This window comes from Dryas octopetala, chromosome 5 (genome assembly GCF_963921425.1).
Source record: "Dryas octopetala chromosome 5, drDryOcto1.1, whole genome shotgun sequence".
Lineage (NCBI taxonomy): Eukaryota > Viridiplantae > Streptophyta > Magnoliopsida > Rosales > Rosaceae > Dryas > Dryas octopetala.
Genome location: NC_141370.1, coordinates 2,198,337 through 2,216,360, shown reverse-complemented (window position 1 = coordinate 2,216,360; position 18,024 = coordinate 2,198,337). Strand labels below are relative to the sequence as shown.

Genomic DNA, 18,024 nt, shown 5'->3' with positions numbered 1-18,024 from the left:
TGAAAGATACCAAATACCCGAAATCAAATCAAAATACAATATGCTTCCATCCCATCTAATCTCCACATTAAGACTACACTTCACCTAAGATCATATAGGACTTTTACATATGGGTTGTAATGAGGCTAACGGTGAAGGGTTTTAACAAGAAAGGTATGGAAAACACAAAGACTTAAGGGAACCATAGAGAATCAGGTTTTACGTTGTCATTTCATTCTTATACACTTTGGCAACAAGGCTTGCATTCTTGAATTTGCACACTTGTGATACACATGCCTACCCTTTTCACTTTCTTTTCTTTTTTTTTTTTTTTTTTTTTTTTTTTTTTTTTTTCTTTTTCTATTTTCTTTTGGGCACGGCAACATATTCAATTCTTTTTCTTTTCTTTTCCACATTATTCCCAAGCCTTGCACACAAATGAACAATTATCATAAACCAGTTCTCCACAATCCCTTAAGTTTGGGTAGATACGCACAATGGAAGGGTACTTCCCCCAAACTAGGGGTTGGCACGGGTAACATGGTTAAGAAACAAAAAAGGCTGACAAGGCTCAACAAGGCAACTAGGGGTATAAATGAACACAAAAAGGATGGCTAGAATGGCACAAACGAGACAAAGAAGGCCTACATCATTTCCTAGGTTCCATGTAGTTACAACATGCTTCAATTAAATTGAGATGGAAGTTCTATCATTTGATTTAAAATGATGCACATTTCAAGCATTTGATCAAGTGAAAGATAATGAGATCATGCAAACTCTAGATATTCAATGAACGTATGGAGTATTAGCATATAACCCTCAAAACAGAAGAATTAAAGCTCGAATCTCACAAGGGGTATATAAGTTCACTAGAAGCCTAGATCATACAAGCATGCAATCATTTTCAGTCTAAACTATGCCAGCATTTGTAATCCACACAAAGATAGCTCAAACATGCTCAAAATGAGTTAAATGTCAAAAGAATAATCAAAAGAACTAGTTTCACCAATTCGACCAAAGTATGCAAGATCAAAGCATTTGCAATTCATCATAGTGGTGGACAGGAACCTAAAGGCCATAAAAACAAAAAAATATTTTTGGTATTTTTCAAAAATTTGAACGAAAATCTCAAAACTTAAACCTAAAACTCTTCCCCCAAACTTAAATGAAACATTGTCCTCAATGTTTCGAACTAAGCATGCAATGAATCATTCAAGCTAGGAAGACAAAAACTCTAATGGCCTAAAAACAGACCACAACTAAAGGAAAGCACAAGGTTAAGAACTCCCTGATATCCATGCAAACAGCCATAGGGCAATGTTTCTTCTCTCCAAATGTTGGGTTGCCTCCCAATCAGCGCTAAGTTTAGAGTCTTCAGCCAGACTTGGCAGGACATCACGCTAATGGAACAGGATCCTCCAAGAGCATGTTCTCCTCCGAACGCTCCATATTAGCCTCCAAGTAAGGCTTAAGTCGATGGCCATTCACCTTGAATGTATTCTTTGTCTTTGTATTGCAGACCTCGACTGCACCATGAGGGTAAACATTAGTAACAGTAAATGGACCATACCATCGAGAACGAAGTTTACCTGGAAAGAGTCTGAGGCGAGAATTGTAAAGCAAGACTTTCTGACCCACTTCGAAATGTTTCCTCAAAATGGCCTTGTCATGGTAGGCCTTAGTCTTGTCTTTGTAAATCCTAGAACTCTCATAAGCCTCATTCCTGAGTTCTTCCAACTCACTCAATTGTAGCTTCCTATGGTCACCTGCCTCGTTCATCTTAAAATTGAAATGTTTAATAGCCCAATATGCTTTATGCTCTAATTCAACAGGTAAATGACATGGCTTACCAAAAACCAACCTGTACGGGGACATACCAATGGGAGTCTTATACGCTGTACGATAAGCCCATAGAGCATCTAAGAGGCGATCTGACCAATCTTTCAGGGAGGGGCTCACAGTCTTCTCCAAAATTTGCTTAATTTCCCTATTACAGATCTCAGCCTGTCCACTTGTCTGGGGGTGATAAGGTGTAGAAACCTTATGCTTGATACCATATTTGCTCAGCAAGGCCGCAAATAACCTGTTGTTGAAGTGAGATCCTCCATCACTAATAATAGCTCTGGGAGCGCCAAATCTTGCAAAAATGTGATCCTTAAGAAATCTGAGGACAACTCTAGAATCATTAGTCTTGGATGGAATTGCTTCCACCCATTTCGACACATAATCAACCGCAAGCAAGATATACAAATAACCCTTGGAAGACGGAAATGGGCCCATGAAATCAATGCCCCAGACATCAAAAATCTCAACAATAAGAATGGGGTTAAGAGGCATTTGATTTCGTGAAGAAATGTTACCCAACTTTTGGCACCTATCACAAGTGGTGCAGAATGTATAAGCATCCTTGAACAAACTAGGCCAGTAAAAGCCACACTGCAACACTTTTAGGGCCGTCTTCTTTGCTCCACCATGTCCTCCACATGCATCAGAATGGCAAAAAGTTAGTATAGACTGAAACTCAGATTCTGGCACACACCTTCTGATGATCTGGTCGGGGCACCACTTAAATAGATATGGATCATCCCATATATAATACTTAGCCGTGCTAATGAGCTTCTCCTTCTGAGCTCTCTGTATATCACCTGGAAGTTCTCCTGTAACAATATAATTAACAATATCAGAGTACCAAGGAACATAAACAGACAATGAGAACAACTGCTCATCTGGGAATCGCTCATTCAGAGGGAGGATGTCCTCCTCTGCAGTAGAACTGTGCACCAATCGACTAAGGTGATCCGCCACCACATTCTCTGAGCCCTTCTTATCTTTGATCTCCAGGTCAAACTCCTGGAGCAACAAAATCCATCTAATCAGCCTGGGCTTCGCATCTTTCTTCTGTAGAAGGTACCTAAGCGCTGCATGATCAGAAAACACAATCACTTTAGTTCCAATCAGATATGACCTGAATTTTTCTAAAGCAAAAATGACAGCCAAAAGCTCCTTCTCTGTGGTGGAATAATTCAGCTGGGCATCGTTGAGAGTCCGACTGGCATAGTAGATAACATGTGGTATCTTGTTCACTCTCTGCCCTAACACAGCTCCCACAGCATAATCAGAAGCATCGCACATCAGCTCAAATGGCAAACTCCAATCAGGAGGCATAATGACTGGAGCTGATGTGAGAAGAGTCTTCAATCTATTAAATGCGGCTAGACATTCCTCATTGAATTCAAACGGCACCTCCTTGGCCAACAATCTACTCAACGGCCGAGCTATCTGGGAAAAATCCTTAATGAACCGCCTGTAAAAACCTGCATGACCAAGAAACGATCTCACATCCTTAACTGTCAAAGGTGGTGGAAGATTACTTACCAGATCAACCTTGGCCTTATCCACCTCTATCCCTCTACTGGATATGACATGGCCAAGAACAATACCCTGTTGTACCATAAAATGGCACTTCTCCCAATTCAAAACCAAATTGCATTCCTGGCATCTTTCTAAAACCAAAGCAAGATTATGTAGGCATTTATCATAAGAAGAACCAAATACACTGAAGTCATCCATAAATACCTCTATTATATGCTCCACCATATCCGAAAAGATGCTCATCATGCATCGCTGAAAAGTACCTGGAGCATTGCACAAGCCAAAGGGCATGCGCCTGTAGGCAAAAGTGCCATAGGGACAGGTAAATGTCGTCTTCTCCTGGTCCTCTGGGGCTATAGCTATCTGGTTGTAGCCTGAATACCCATCTAGAAAGCAATAATGGCTATGACCTGCAAGACGTTCCAACATCTGATCAATAAAAGGTAATGGGAAATGGTCTTTCCGAGTACCTGAGTTAAGTTTCCTGTAGTCTATGCAGACACGCCACCCTGTCTGTACTCGAGTTGGCACCAGCTCATTTGCATCATTTCTGACCACTGTAACACCAGACTTCTTAGGAACCACTTGCACCGGACTCACCCATTTGCTATCTGATATGGGATAAATAATACCCACATCTAGCAACTTCAGCACCTCCTTCAGCACAACTTCCTTCATCACTGGGTTGAGTCTACGCTGAGCCTCTCTAGTCGGCTTAGCTCCATCCTCCAACAATATCCTGTGCATACACCTCGAGGGACTGATTCCCTTGATATCTGCAATACTCCACCCAATTGCTGTTTTGTGCTCTCTTAGCACTCTCAACAATTTCTCTTCTTCCTCTGCATTGAGGTTGGAAGCAATGATCACAGGTAATGTGCTTCCCTCACCCAAATAGGCATACTTCAGATGCTCGGGCAAATCCTTCAACTCTAGCTTAGGTGCCTGCAACACAGAGGGTACAAGTTTTGTATCAGAAACAGGTAAAGGCTCAAAAGCAGAAATATACATACCTGAACAGCGGGGTACGGCCTCTAAGTGAGCCAAAATGCTCGCAACCTGCTCATCCTCATGCACAGCCATAGGGCTATGAATCAAAGCTCTATCCAACGGATCACTGCTACAAGTCACATTAAACACCTGTTGACAAACCAAATCCATAACATCCACCCTAAAGCACTCGTGCTCATCACTGGGTAGTTTGAGTGCCTCAAACACTCTGAACTCAATGGTCTGTCCCTGCACATTCATAGTTAGTGTACCCTGTTGAACATCAATTTTTGTACCTGCAGTGGCCATAAAGGGACGACCAAGTATCAAGGGTAATTGTGCCTCATACATAGGTACGGCCTCCATTTCCAAAACTAGGAAATCAGCCGGCAATATCAATCCATCTACTCGCACAAGTACATCTTCCAAAATTCCTCTGGGGTACTTAACTGATCTATCAGCTAACTGGATACTCACAGAGGTCGCCTTCAGCTCACCTAAATTCAGAGTCTCATACACAGAAAATGGCATTAAATTCACAGAAGCACCTAAATCAAGGAGAGCTTTCTCAAACCTACAATCCCCAATGATACAAGGGATAGTGAAGCTGCCTGGGTCCTTGAGCTTGGGAGGTAGCTTCCTCTGAAGCACTGCTGAAACCTCCTCTGAGACCTTCACTGTCTCGAACTCTTTGAACCTTCTCTTATTCGTGCACAAGTCCTTGAGGAACTTTGCATACCTTGGCACTTGCTTAATCGCATCTAGAAGGGGAATATTGATCTCCACCTTCCTGAATATCTCCATAACACCCTTCAGAGGGTCCTCTTTCTTAGCCTTCTGCAACCTGCTAGGAAAAGGAGCATGTATAGAAATTAACTTAGAGGGGTCAGATTGTACCTGAGGTAAGGGAAAACCCTTGGGAACTACCACATGGTTGCCTGAAGATGGCACAGAAGAGTCTAAGGTACCCTTAACAGGTTCGGCTATGATCTCAGGTGCATCTTCTGACTCGACACCTTCCTGAATAACTTCTTTCTCCTCTTTCCCAACTATCTTACCCCCTCTGAGAGTAATTGCATTCACCTGCTCATTGTTCTTGGGGTTAATGATCACTTGCCCTGGAAGTCTCCCTGGCTCTCTTTGATTCAGTGCGGTAGCTAACTGGCCCATTTGTTGCTCAAGATTTGCAATGGCCCTATCAGTCTTCTGCATATGTGTCTCTGACTTCTGAATGAAAGACTGTGTGCTCTGAGCCATGGATGCAATCAAATCTTCCAAGGACTTCTTCTGAGGCTGTTGTTGTTGATAGCCCTGATGTGCCTGTTGTTGTGGAAATGAACCTTGAGGCTGCTGCTGATTCTGGTTATTACTCCACCTGAAATTGGGATGATTCCGCCACCCCGGATTGTAAGTAGGAGAGAATGGATCATTCCTGGGCCTCTGATTATATGAGTTGAGCATGTTGGCCTGTTCTTGCACAAACTCAGGGAAATCGGCACCATGAGGGCAAGAAATCGTTTCATGTCCAGGTGTAGCACAAATGGCGCAAACCTCCAATGATGGAGCTTTCTGATTTAGGGCAAGTATGACATCCATCTTACGTTCCAGCCGAGCGATCTGCGCATTAGATGCAAGATTATTAGAAGTATTGACCTCATTAACACCAGCGCACTTACCTCGAGTATCTGAATGCATTGTTTCTCTTGCCATCTCTTCATAGAGGTCAGAGGCTTCCTGGGCTGTCTTATTCCTGATAGAACCACCTGAAAAATTAATCACAGCATTCCTACTCGCAAGGGTTAGTCCTTTATAAAATATGCGCATCAATAAGTTCAAAGGAAGTCCATGATGTGGACATTGAAGTAGCAATGTATTAAAACGCTCCCAAGCCTCTGAGAATGACTCATCTTGTTGAGAAAACTGCATAATCTTATCTCGCAGCATATCCGTCTTTTGAGATGAAAAGAACTTTTCTAGGAACTTCTTCTCAATTTCATCCCAAGTCCTCAATGATCCAGGTTTCAAAGAATTCAGCCAAAACTTAGCTTTATCCTTCAAAGTGTAAGGAAACACCCTCATCTTGAGTTGATTCTCATTCACACCTGTCAAGGGCAAAAAGCTCACAGCATTAAATATATCTTTAAGGTGAGTTAGCGGATCTTCACTAGGTAAACCATGAAAAGAGGGTAGCATATTAAAGTGAGAAGATTTGAGCTCATAATTTCTTGCAGCAGGTGGCAAGGCAATGCTTGAAGGGGAAGCAGGGATGGTCGGGATGTCTAGATCCCCCATGTGTTCCACGTTGTCTTCCTCGGCCATAACTTTTTCAAATTGGTGAGAGCTTGATGAAGATGTAAGAGACGGTGTAGGGGATGGCAAAGGTAGACGTGTTGCTGCTCGAACTAACTCCGCCTTACTCCTTTCACAAAACAACCTGATTTCGGCTAATCTCTCATCCAAATAAGTGTCCTCAATTGACTTGTTAGGATCTGGCTGGGACATGCACAAGTACCTACAAAATAAGAGACAAACACGTTAGAACCACAATTAAACAATAAGAAAGAAAAGTAATTTTTTTCAGATTTTTTTTTTTTTTTTGAAATAAATAAACTATGTAATTAAATAAATATGAAAACCAGAAAACTAAAACAAGTTAAAAACGAAAAACTAAACACAATCCTACAACTATGACTCACGGCACACGAACAAGGACAAAGGGAAAACAAATTAAAAAAAAGAAAACAGCAAATAATCACTAAATAAAAACACTAAAAGAACGCACTAAGATTGTCACAAAGATCAAATCTAGTCCCCGGCAACGGCGCCAAAAACTGTTCGTTTTAAATTTAAATACTCGCAGTGCACGAATCTATATATAATATAGATGGCAAGCAAGGTCGATCCCACGAGGACTATTATTGATCTTTAAATGATAATCCATATGCTAAAAAGAAACAAGGAAACAAGACACGAGTGGCTGCCCAAGTTGTCACGCCTAGGGCAGCTGCTCACTTGAACTGAAACACACGCACACACACACGAATGAGAGGGAGTTTGTATGTCTTGAAAACAGCAATTTAAACCTAACTTTAAAGACTAAAATGCGCAACTAGCAAAGAGTATGAAAACAGCAAATTATCTTGTGAAAATAGATTGATAGATGATACTAGGACTCTAGGACTTTACCACTAGACCTCATATCCAATGTCATGGTGCAATTTCTGAAACCTTTAATTCCTATTGATGAATGCATTCACATATTCACCTATGGCATAGCATGAAATGCATGATTCCCCAAATGTACAAACTAGTGCATGGCGTCTACCCTAGTTCTTGTACTCTATATGTGACCTATGCATGGCATCTACATAGGAACACACAAACAGAATTCATTAAGCTTATATGAGAAAATAAATGCAATTAAACCCCTAGTGCATGGCGTCTACCCTAGGTGATTTAAAATTGATTTCACACAATTAGTATTCAGCCAATTACTAAATCCTAAGTTGTTTATCACTTGTATTAGGGGCTGATTGGTTGTCCTCACCCTAAATTGATTAAATTCTAGATGCAATAATCCTAGGTGATCAATCAAGGATTAGAAACAACTAGAGAACAATGATAACAATGAAATCAAAATCATCAATCCATGAAATTAAAGAAACAGCAACTACATCACCAATCCATTGAAAATTCGGCCTAGGGCTGAATCCTAGGCCCTAGAAAACGTGATTAGTTCATGCTAGAGAACAAGAACAGCCACGAAATCATGTTTTTCATCTAACAATTACAAGAAAAGAAAAGAAGAAGAGAAAACACCCCAAAGGAGAGCTCACGCCTCCAGCAGCCTCTCTCCCTCTATTTTCTGATTTTTTCCAAGTGTCTGAACCCCTAAAATGATAGAAAGAGATGTATATATAAGGATGTGCAGCAGCTAGGGTTTTGGGGAGCAAGGATGTGCGGCCAGCTAGGGTTTCCAAGCTAGGAAAATGCGGCATGGGCTTGGCTTCTTGGGCTTAAGTGACTTGCGCAAGGCCCTAGGGTTTCCCTCTCTTGCACATGGTGTAGCTGACCCCTATGGGCTTGCATGTAGCTGATTTCCTCCCCTAATGGGCCTCCAATAAATCAGGAATTAAAATGAAATAAATCAGGTTATATCAAATCTGATTTTTAGAGCCCAATTAGGAAAGGAAAGCCTTGCAAGGTGCGGCCAGCCCTTCTCTCTTAGCACACACGCCACTTCCTATGTGGTTTGGGTTGGGCTTTCATTTCTTCATGCTCTTGGAGCCTCTCTTGATCTTGGGCTTCCATTTAAACAGCAAATATTCATTTAAGCTCAAAATGGGCTGATTTGCATCCATTTAATTCCTATGGGCTTTCCACCTACAAAAGAGAAAAACACAAATAAATAACATAAAATATAGGGACTAAGTACTAAATACATGAAGATAGAGGGCCTAAAATGTAAACATTTAAGGACCCAACACAACCCAAGACTAGCAGCCATGCACTAAACCCTAGGGGCTGGCGTGTGTCACTTAAGCCCAAAGCCAAAGCCCTTGCCGCAAGCCCAATGCTCTCCTAACCCTAGCTGCTGCTGCACTTTCTTGTTCTTGCCTCCCAAGGAATCCTAGCTGAAAAAAGAAGTCAAAACCCTGGAAAATAGAGCACCAATTTCGACAGCAATTTTGTAATTCTCCAGAATGAATCAGGTAGTATGCCATATATGGTTGGAAAGATACGGATGTTAGCTTCGCAAGGAAGTTTACAGATTTCAATTCCGAGTTTTCTAGCTCAAGATATGGCCATTTTAGTGGAGGTAGCGCAGCAGTTCCGCGAGCTGAAAAGGGAGTTACGCCCAAAAAGAGCCCAAATCAGCCCATGCTTGGTCGAAAATTATAAGTCTTGGTATGCAAGGAATGCACTTATCCCACATGGAAGAGAAAGAGAAATCTCAGCCCCAATCTCCTCTATAAATACATCTTTATAACTCAAGGAGGGGGTTCTCTCCTCTTTAATTTTCAGAAACCCTAGCTAGCCTCCTTCTTTCTGGCCGCACACCCTTCTCTTCTCTCTCTCTTTCTTTTATTTTTCTGAAGCAAACCCTAGCAGCCACCATCTCTTTCTTTTCTCTTGCCGCAGCCCCCATCACCTCCTTCTCTTCTCTTTATTTTTCTGCTACAGCCACCTATCTTTGTGTTCATTTAATTTTGGGCTGAACAGAAGAAGGAGGAGGAAGTCACGCCGCAGCCACCACCACCTAGCCGTGCCACCTTCTTGCTGCCACCACTTTGCCGAGCACCCCAGCAGCCTTGCCGTGGAGCCCAAGCCGAGCAGCAGCCATCACGCCACCTTGCAGCCACACCGTCCAACGGTGGAGCCGCCTCCACCTCGTCATCCGTGGCTTGATTTCTTCTTCCCTTTCTTTTATTTTAATTGTTTTAATTATGCATTATTTATTTATGGATTTAATTATGTGTAACTGAATATTGGGCTAGGGCTAGGATGAAGCCCTAGCGATGCTACTTACTCTCACTATGGATTATTGATTTTTAATTATTTACATGTTGACCAATCTTGGATCTCTGTTTAAATTGACTCTATTTGTTTTGCATCTTTGACTGATCACCTTAGGTTGCATGCATCTAGATTTATGTTGTGAAACTAAACAAGCTCGAAAGGATGATAGTTTCAATAGGCAACAAGTGGGTATCCTAAGATAATATTCATGAGAAAAGAGATCATAGATGACATACAGTACATTAATTTGGAGCCATGCGCTATGTGTTTGTCACTCTCACAGATCGTAACGACTCTTGCATGGGTAACAGCTGCCTTAGCTTAGAACTAGGGAACATGCAAGTTAACTGGCTAAGGAAGGCCCAAGAAGCTCTTAGTTTATGCACAGTAAGGGGAGTAATTGCTAAAAGTGACTAGCCAAACCTTTTAGTAGACGAACTTTGTCAACATGTTTATTTATTGACTGTTATTATCCATAGTAGAGTGAATGGTATGCTAGCGGTGGATTCTGACCCCTAGTGTTCTTTTTTATTGTTTTATCCAAATTCATTCAGTTGTTATTTTAAAGTTTTGTCATTTATCTGTTAGTTTGTCTAGTCTCAAAAACCAATCAAAACCCCCCATTTGCGTGTGTGAGTTAGAGTTGATTTAATCGAATTTAATTAAGTTAGTGAACATAACACTAGTACAATTCCCTGTGGGATCGACCTCGTATTTGTAAGCTTTGCTACTTAGCGATTCGTGCACTTGCGAGTTAACCTAGAGCTCAGGAAAGGTTACTTAATTTGCTCTAGGAAAACATACAACAAATTTTTGGCGCCGTTGCCTTTCCCTCAACGTCAAAGGAAGCAGAGTAAAGATGAGCAAGCTAAGGAAATTTTGGAGATGTTTAAGAAAGTTGAAATCAACATTCCTTTGCCCTATGCTATTCAGCAGATTCCTAAGTATGCCAAGTTTTTGAAGGAATTGTGCACACACAAGAGGAAATTCAAAGAACATGAGCAGGTGTGTCTGAGTGAAGAAGTAAGTGCGGTTTTGCAGAGGAAGCTGCCACCAAAGTTGAAAGACCCTGGCAGTTTTACGATTCCATGTTTGGTTGGGGATCACAAGTTTGAGAAGGCATTGCTGGATTTGGGAGCAAGTATTAATTTGATGCCGTATTCAGTTTTCGCACAGTTGGGCATAGGAGATCTTAAACCTACTAGTGTTACTCTTCAATTGGCAGATCGTTCAGTAAAGGTTCCAAAAGGTGTGGTTGAAGATGTGATGGTCCGGGTTGCAGATTTGATCATGCCCGCTGATTTTATCATTCTTGAAATGGAGGATACCCCAATTAGAGGGAATGAGTTACCGATCATATTGGGAAGACCGTTCATGGCCACAGCGAACACCAAGATTGATGTGAGTAATGGAAAGTTGACAATGTCTGTACTTGGTGAAACGGTTGAGTTTGATGTTTTTGGTGCAATGAAGTATCCAAAGGAGGAGGATGATTGCCTAAGGATTGATAGTTTGGACCCATTAGTTGAGGAAGTGGGCGAAACTACTCTTGCAGAAGATACATTGGAGGTTGCTTTGGGAGCACTCGAGTCTAGTGAGTTGGAAGAAAACGTGGAAACAACTCCTACACGTTTGGAGGGCAACCGACCTCTCAGGAATAAGTGGTTCAACCAGTTTGAAATGCTAGTACCCACTAATCAGAAAACGCTTCCTTCTATTGAGCAAGCACCTAAGTTGGAGCTGAAACCGTTACCGGAGCACTTGAAATATGCATTTTTAGGAGAAAATGAGACTTTGCCTGTGATTATTGCAGCTAATTTGAGTGCAGGCGAGGAAGAAAGACTTTTGAGAGTTCTGAAGGAAAATCGGTTAGCATTGGGGTGGACCATAGCCGATATCAAGGGAATCTCACCAACAGTGTGTATGCACAGAATTTTACTTGAGGAGGAATCTAGGCCTACTCGTGATGCCCAAAGAAGACTGAATCCAACTCTGAAGGAAGTTGTGCGTAATGAGGTAATCAAATTGTTGGATGTTGGTATTATTTATCCTATCAGTGATTCGAAGTGGGTTAGTCCTGTTCAAGTGGTGCCGAAGAAAAGTGGTATTACTGTGGTGAAGAATGAGCATAATGAGTTGGTTCCCCAAAGGACGCAAACCGGTTGGCGTGTCTGTATTGACTATCGGAAGCTTAACACCGCAACAAGGAAGGATCATTTTCCTTTGCCATTTATCGACCAGATGTTGGAAAGGTTGGCCGGCCATAGTCACTATTGTTTTTTGGATGGGTACAGTGGGTACAATCAGATTGCTATTGCACCCGAGGATCAAGAGAAGACCACTTTCACATGTCCATTTGGTACGTTTGCTTATAGGAGGATGCCATTCGGATTGTGCAATGCGCCTGCAACATTTCAGAGATGCATGATGTCTATTTTCTCTGACATGGTGGAACGAATCATTGAGGTATTTATGGATGATTTTTCTGTTTTTGGTTCGTCTTTTGATGCATGTCTGGATAACTTGTCTTTAGTTCTGAAAAGATGTCAAGAAGCCAATCTAGTGCTTAATTGGGAGAAATGTCAATTCATGGTTCAACAAGGGATAGTATTGGGTCATGTGATTTCAAAGGAGGGCATACAAGTTGATAAGGCCAAGATTGATGTGATTCAGAGATTGCCGCCTCCATCGAGTGTTAAGGAAGTAAGAAGTTTTCTAGGCCATGCTGGGTTTTATAGGAGATTCATCAAGGATTTTTCGAAGATCTCCAGGCCTTTGTGCACCTTATTGCAAAAAGAGGTGAATTTCAAGTTTAATGAGGATTTCTTGGTTGCCTTTAACAAATTGAAGAAGCTACTAACTTCCGCTCCGATCATCATGCCACCTGATTGGAACCTGCCGTTTGAGCTTATGTGTGATGCAAGTGACTATGCTGTTGGAGCAGTTTTGGGTCAGAGAGTTGATAAGCTGCCACATGTGATCTATTATGCAAGCAGGACTCTGAATGATGCGCAGTTGAACTATTCTTCTACAGAGAAGGAGTTGCTTGCTGTGATCTTTGCCTTGGAGAAATTTAAAAGTTATTTGATTGGGTCTAAGATCATCATCTACACGGATCATGCCGCTCTCAAGTATCTGCTGAATAAGAAAGACGCCAAGCCGAGGTTGATTAGATGGACTATGTTGCTACAGGAATTTGATATTGAGATCAAGGATAAGAAAGGTTGTGAGAATGTGGTAGCAGACCATTTGAGTAGACTCGTCAATGAGGAACAGTCTGAAGAGGACACACTACCGTTACGAGAGTCATTCCCGAACGAGCAGCTTTTTGCCATCTTGACTACTCCATGGTATGCTGACATAGCTAATTATTTAGCAAGTGGAGTGTTGCCCAATGATCTGACACACTACCAAAGGAAGAAGTTTTTGCATGATGTCAGACAGTATGTGTGGGTTGATCCTTATTTGTTCAAATATGGGTCAGATCAGTTGATAAGACGATGTGTACCGGAATTGGAACAGAGGAATGTCATTGAGATTTGCCATTCTAAAGAATGTGGAGGCCATGGTGGAGGAACTAAGACCGCTTACAAGATTCTTCAAGCAGGTTTCTTTTGGCCCACTATTTTTCATGATTGTCATCAGTTTTATCTCACATGTGACAGATGTCAGAAGATGGGAAATATTTCTGCTCGTGATCAGATGCCACTGAACTTCATGTTGGAAGTCGAAATCTTTGATGTTTGGGGTATAGATTTCATGGGACCATTTCCATCTTCTTTTGGATACGAGTACATTCTGGTGGGAGTTGATTATGTGTCTAAGTGGGTGGAAGCGGTCGCTTGTAGGACTAATGATGCTCGAGTGGTCTTGAATATCCTTAAGACCAATATCTTTGCACAATTTGGTACCCCAAGAGCAATCATTAGTGATGGGGGGTCGCATTTTTGCAATAAGCTGTTTGAGGCCGTGATGAAAAAGTATGGAATAAGGCATAAAGTGGCCACTCCCTATCATCCGCAGACGAGTGGGCAAGTAGTAATATCAAATCGTGAGATCAAGTTCATTTTGGAAAGAACGGTGCTCGCCAATAGGAAGGATTGGTCTACCAAGCTTAATGATGCATTATGGGCTTATCGCACTGCGTACAAGACGCCCATTGGAATGTCTCCATTTCGACTGATCTATGGGGAAGCTTGTCATTTACCAGTTGAGCTGGAGCATAAGGCATATTGGGCGATTAAGAAGTTCAATTTTGATATTCATGCCGCTGGTGAGAAAAGGAAGTTGCAACTTAGTGAGCTGGAAGAAATACGACATTTCGCATATGAGAATGCTAAGTTGTACAAGGAAAGGACCAAGAGGTACCATGATAAGAAGCTACGTCCAAGAGAATTCTTTGTCGGAGGGAAGGTGTTATTATATGATACAAGATTACGTCTCTTCCCGGGCAAGTTGCGTTCAAGATGGACCGGACCTTATGAGGTGGTTCGAGTGTTTGCCTATGGTACAGTTGAACTCAAGAATCCGAAGAATGGGAACACATTTAAGGTTAACGGTCATCGTGTGAAGCCTTTCCTTGAACCTGATTTTGAGCTGAACCAAGAGAAAATTGATTTCTAGTTGTTGATGTGTTTTCTTAGAACAAAATAAACAATTATCTCATTCTAAGTTTACTCGCAAGTGCACGAATCGCATCAGTAGCAAAGCGTACAAGCACGAGGTCGATCCTACAGGGAATGGTTAATATACAACAAATCAGTGCAAATAATCACTAGAATAACTAAATGGGGGGGTTTTGAAAGATGGAAACACACGCACACATCACCACACGCACACACACTTTATTCTATCTTGCAATGTTAATTTTCAGTTTCAAATCAGATAAGCATGCAATAACCATCCAAGGCTAATGACAGTTAATTTGAACACAACATATTAAAGTTTGACAACTAAAAAGGTTTGGCTAGTTACTTTCTCGCCATTGTTCTCCTAATGCATAAACTAAGAGCTTCTTGGGCCTTCCTTAGCTAGTTAACCTACATGTTCCCTAGTTCAAGCTAAGGCAGCTGTTACCCATGCAGGAGTCATTAAGTTTTATGAGAACGTCAAACATGCACAACATATAAGCTTTGACTATTTCCTTATAGAGGTCGCCCAACCCCACTACCAAGAATAATCCCTTATTCCCTTGTTACTTGTGGTTTAGTGTCTTTAACTATTTCACAGCTAAACCTAACAGATAAACTAGATGCAATTACCCTAAGGTGGCTGTTGAGTGCTCATTTTACACTATTTTATGATACTAACTCCCTAACTCAGAGTGCAAGAACTCGATATTTTGTGTGTTGTTAGTTTGTTTTTGTTCTTATAGGATAAAATGAGCAAAGAAGAGAAAAGGAGCCAAAAGGACCATTTTTAGACATTTCCTAGTCAAACTAGGAAAACAAGAGAAATCCTGGTCAAACCAGGAAAGGGGCCGAAATCCTAGTCGAATGAGGATTCCTAGTCACACTAGGAAACATCAAGTTCAGAACCATCATTGCGGAGCCAGAAATGAGAAATCCCGATTAGAACATGAAATCCTGGTTGAACTAGGAAACCTAACCCAACTAGGGAAAGGAGTCCTAATGACACTAGGAGACCCCAGGGGCAATATGGTCATTACGAGAAGTCAAAATGGATAAGGAATCCTTCATTCACAAGAAATCCTAGTCACACTAGGAAATGTTGGTCAAAGTCAACTCTACAAAGTCAAGGTTCCAGAAGCTTCTAGAAGGTGGTGGGCATCCATGGGAATAAATGGAGGGAAGAAATGAATTCGAATTCAAATGGAAATGAGGGGCAAAATGGGAAGTCAAAGTTAATGGTCAAGGGTCAACTATGAAAAGTCAACAAGTCAAGTGGGCCATGGGCCTATGCAAATGCCGAAATCTGAGGGGCCATACATGCATGCATGCACCAGCCCAATATGAAGCCCAATGCGCAAGCTAGAAGGTGGCAGCCATGAAGCAAAACCCTAGGGGGCTGGTGTGTGTCACTTAAGCCCAAGTCATGCAGCCCACAAGCCAAAGCCCAAGAAATCCTAGCTGAAAAAGAAGTCAAAACCCTGGAAAAAAGAGCACCAATTTCGACAGCAATTCTGTAATTCTCCAGAACGAATCAGGTAGCATGCCATATATGGTTGGAAAGATACGGATGTTAGCTTCGCAGGGAATTTTACGGATTTCAATTCCGAGTTTTCTAGCTCAAGATATGGCCATTTTAGTGGAGGTAGTGCAGCAGTTCCGCGAGCTGAAAAAGGAGTTACGCCCAAAAAGAGCCCAAATCAGCCCAAGGCCCATGCTTGGCCGAAAATTATAAGCCTTGGTGTGCAAGGAATGCACTTATCCCACATTGAAGAGAAAGAGAAATCTCAGCCCCACTTCCCTCTATAAATATATCTCTAAAAATCAGAAAAGGGGTCTGTTCTGAAGTTCTCTTCTATTTCTTTTAATTTTCGTAGCCCTAGCAGCCTCTCTCCTCTCCTCTTGCCGCAAACCCTAGCAGCTTCCCTCTACCCTGTTTTTCTTGTGCCGCAGCCACCTTCTCTCCCTTCCTTTTTATTCTTCTTCTTTTCTTTTGAGGCCGAACCTAGCAGCCACCTTTTCTTGTGTGCTTTCTTTTATTTTATGCTGAACTGAAGAAGGAGGATCAAGTGAAGCCGCAGCCACCACCACCAAGTTGCGCCACCAAGCCGCAGCCACCTCCAGCAGCCACGCCATCACCACCTTGCTGCCACCTTGCCGAGCACCTCAGCCTCCTCGCCGTGGAGCCCAAGGCCGAGCAGCCCCATTACGCACCACCATTGCAGCCGCACCTCCACCTTGCTGCCCCGGCTTGATTTCTTCTTCCCTTTCTTTTATTTTTATTTCCATTATTTTAATTATGCATTATTTATTTGTGAATTTAATTATGTGTAGCTGAATATTGGGCTAGGGCTAGGATGAAGCCCTAGCATTGCTGTTCACTTTTACTATGGATTATTAATATTTTGATTGTTTATATGTTGACAAATCTTGGATCTCTGTTTAAATTGAATCTATTTGTTTCGCATCTTTGACTGATCACCTTAGGTTGCATGCATCTAGATATATGTTGTGAAACTAAATAAGCTCGAAAGGATGATAGTTTCAATAGGCAACAAGTGGGTATCCTAAGATAATATTCATGAGAAAAGAGATCATAGATGACATACAGTACATTAATTTGGAGCCATGCGCTATGTGTTTGTCACTCTCACAGATCGTAACGACTCTTGCATGGGTAACAGCTGCCTTAGCTTAGAACTAGGGAACATGCAAGTTAACTGGCTAAGGAAGGCCCAAGAAGCTCTTAGTTTATGCACAGTAAGGGGAGTAATTGCTAAAAGTGACTAGCCAAACCTTTTAGTAGACGAACTTTGTCAACATGTTTATCTATTGATTGTTAATATCCATAGTAGAGTGAATGGTATGCTAGTGGTGGATTCTGACCCCTAGTGTTTCTTTATTATTGTTTTATCCAAATTCAGTCAGTTGTTATTTTAAAGTTTGTCATTTATCTGTTAGTTTGTCTAGTCTCAAAATCCAATCAAAACCCCCCATTTGCGTGTGTGAGTCAGAGTTGGGTTAATTGAATTTAATTGAGTTAGTAATCGTACACTAGTACAATTCCCTGTGGGATCGACCTCGTATTTGTAAGCTTTGCTACTCCGCGATTCGTGCACTTGCGAGTTAACCTAGAGCTCAGAAAAAGTTATTTAATTTGCTCTAGGAAAACATATAACAAGTTTTTGGCGCCGTTGCCGGGTAATTGTTATTTGTGTTGATTGCTAGTTTAATTAACTTTAGTTAAGTCATTTTAGTTAGGTTTTATTTCCTGTTTTTATTTTCTTTGGTTCTTGCTGATTTCTCTTGTTTCTAAGGTACAATGGAAGAATCAAATTCAAAGATCACTCCTCTTTCACGCGTAGAAGGCCAAAAGGTGTTGAGTGCATACAAGGGAAGACCGAGACTCAATTGGACACCATTAAGGATGAGGTCGACTCTTGTGTCGCCGAAAGGAAGTGAATCTGAAGAAGCATACGAAGAGGAGAAATCAGAAGAGGAGGCCGAGGAGACCTTGCAGCCGAATGCATCTCAG

The 18,024-nt window shown here is 41.6% G+C and overlaps 1 protein-coding gene across 1 annotated transcript; it reads right to left on the bottom strand.

Annotated features, from left to right (window-relative positions):
- Window positions 1-1,374: 1,374 nt before the first annotated feature.
- On the bottom strand, window positions 1,375-9,739 carry LOC147283537 (uncharacterized). The gene is made up of 4 exons (XM_086244004.1): window positions 9,615-9,739; window positions 5,002-6,853; window positions 2,495-4,077; window positions 1,375-1,990 (listed from the first exon to the last, which is right to left on the bottom strand). The coding sequence occupies exons 1-4, from the start codon at window positions 9,737-9,739 to the stop codon at window positions 1,375-1,377; spliced, it is 4,176 nt and encodes a 1,391-aa protein (XP_086100130.1).
- Window positions 9,740-18,024: the final 8,285 nt, after the last annotated feature.

What these genes read in the sequence shown, in the direction of transcription:
- LOC147283537 (XM_086244004.1), bottom strand. Translation starts at nt 9,739, where the DNA reads ATGACGAGGTGGAGGCGGCTCCACCGTTGGACGGTGTGGCTGCAAGGT. An exon ending in AAAGTGGTGGCAGCAAGAAG is followed by an intron (nt 6,854 to 9,614) that starts GTGGCACGGCTA and finishes CTTATTTTGTAG; the next exon opens with GTACTTGTGCATGTCCCAGC. An exon ending in GTGCCAGAATCTGAGTTTCA is followed by an intron (nt 1,991 to 2,494) that starts GTCTATACTAAC and finishes CCCCCAGACAAG; the next exon opens with TGGACAGGCTGAGATCTGTA.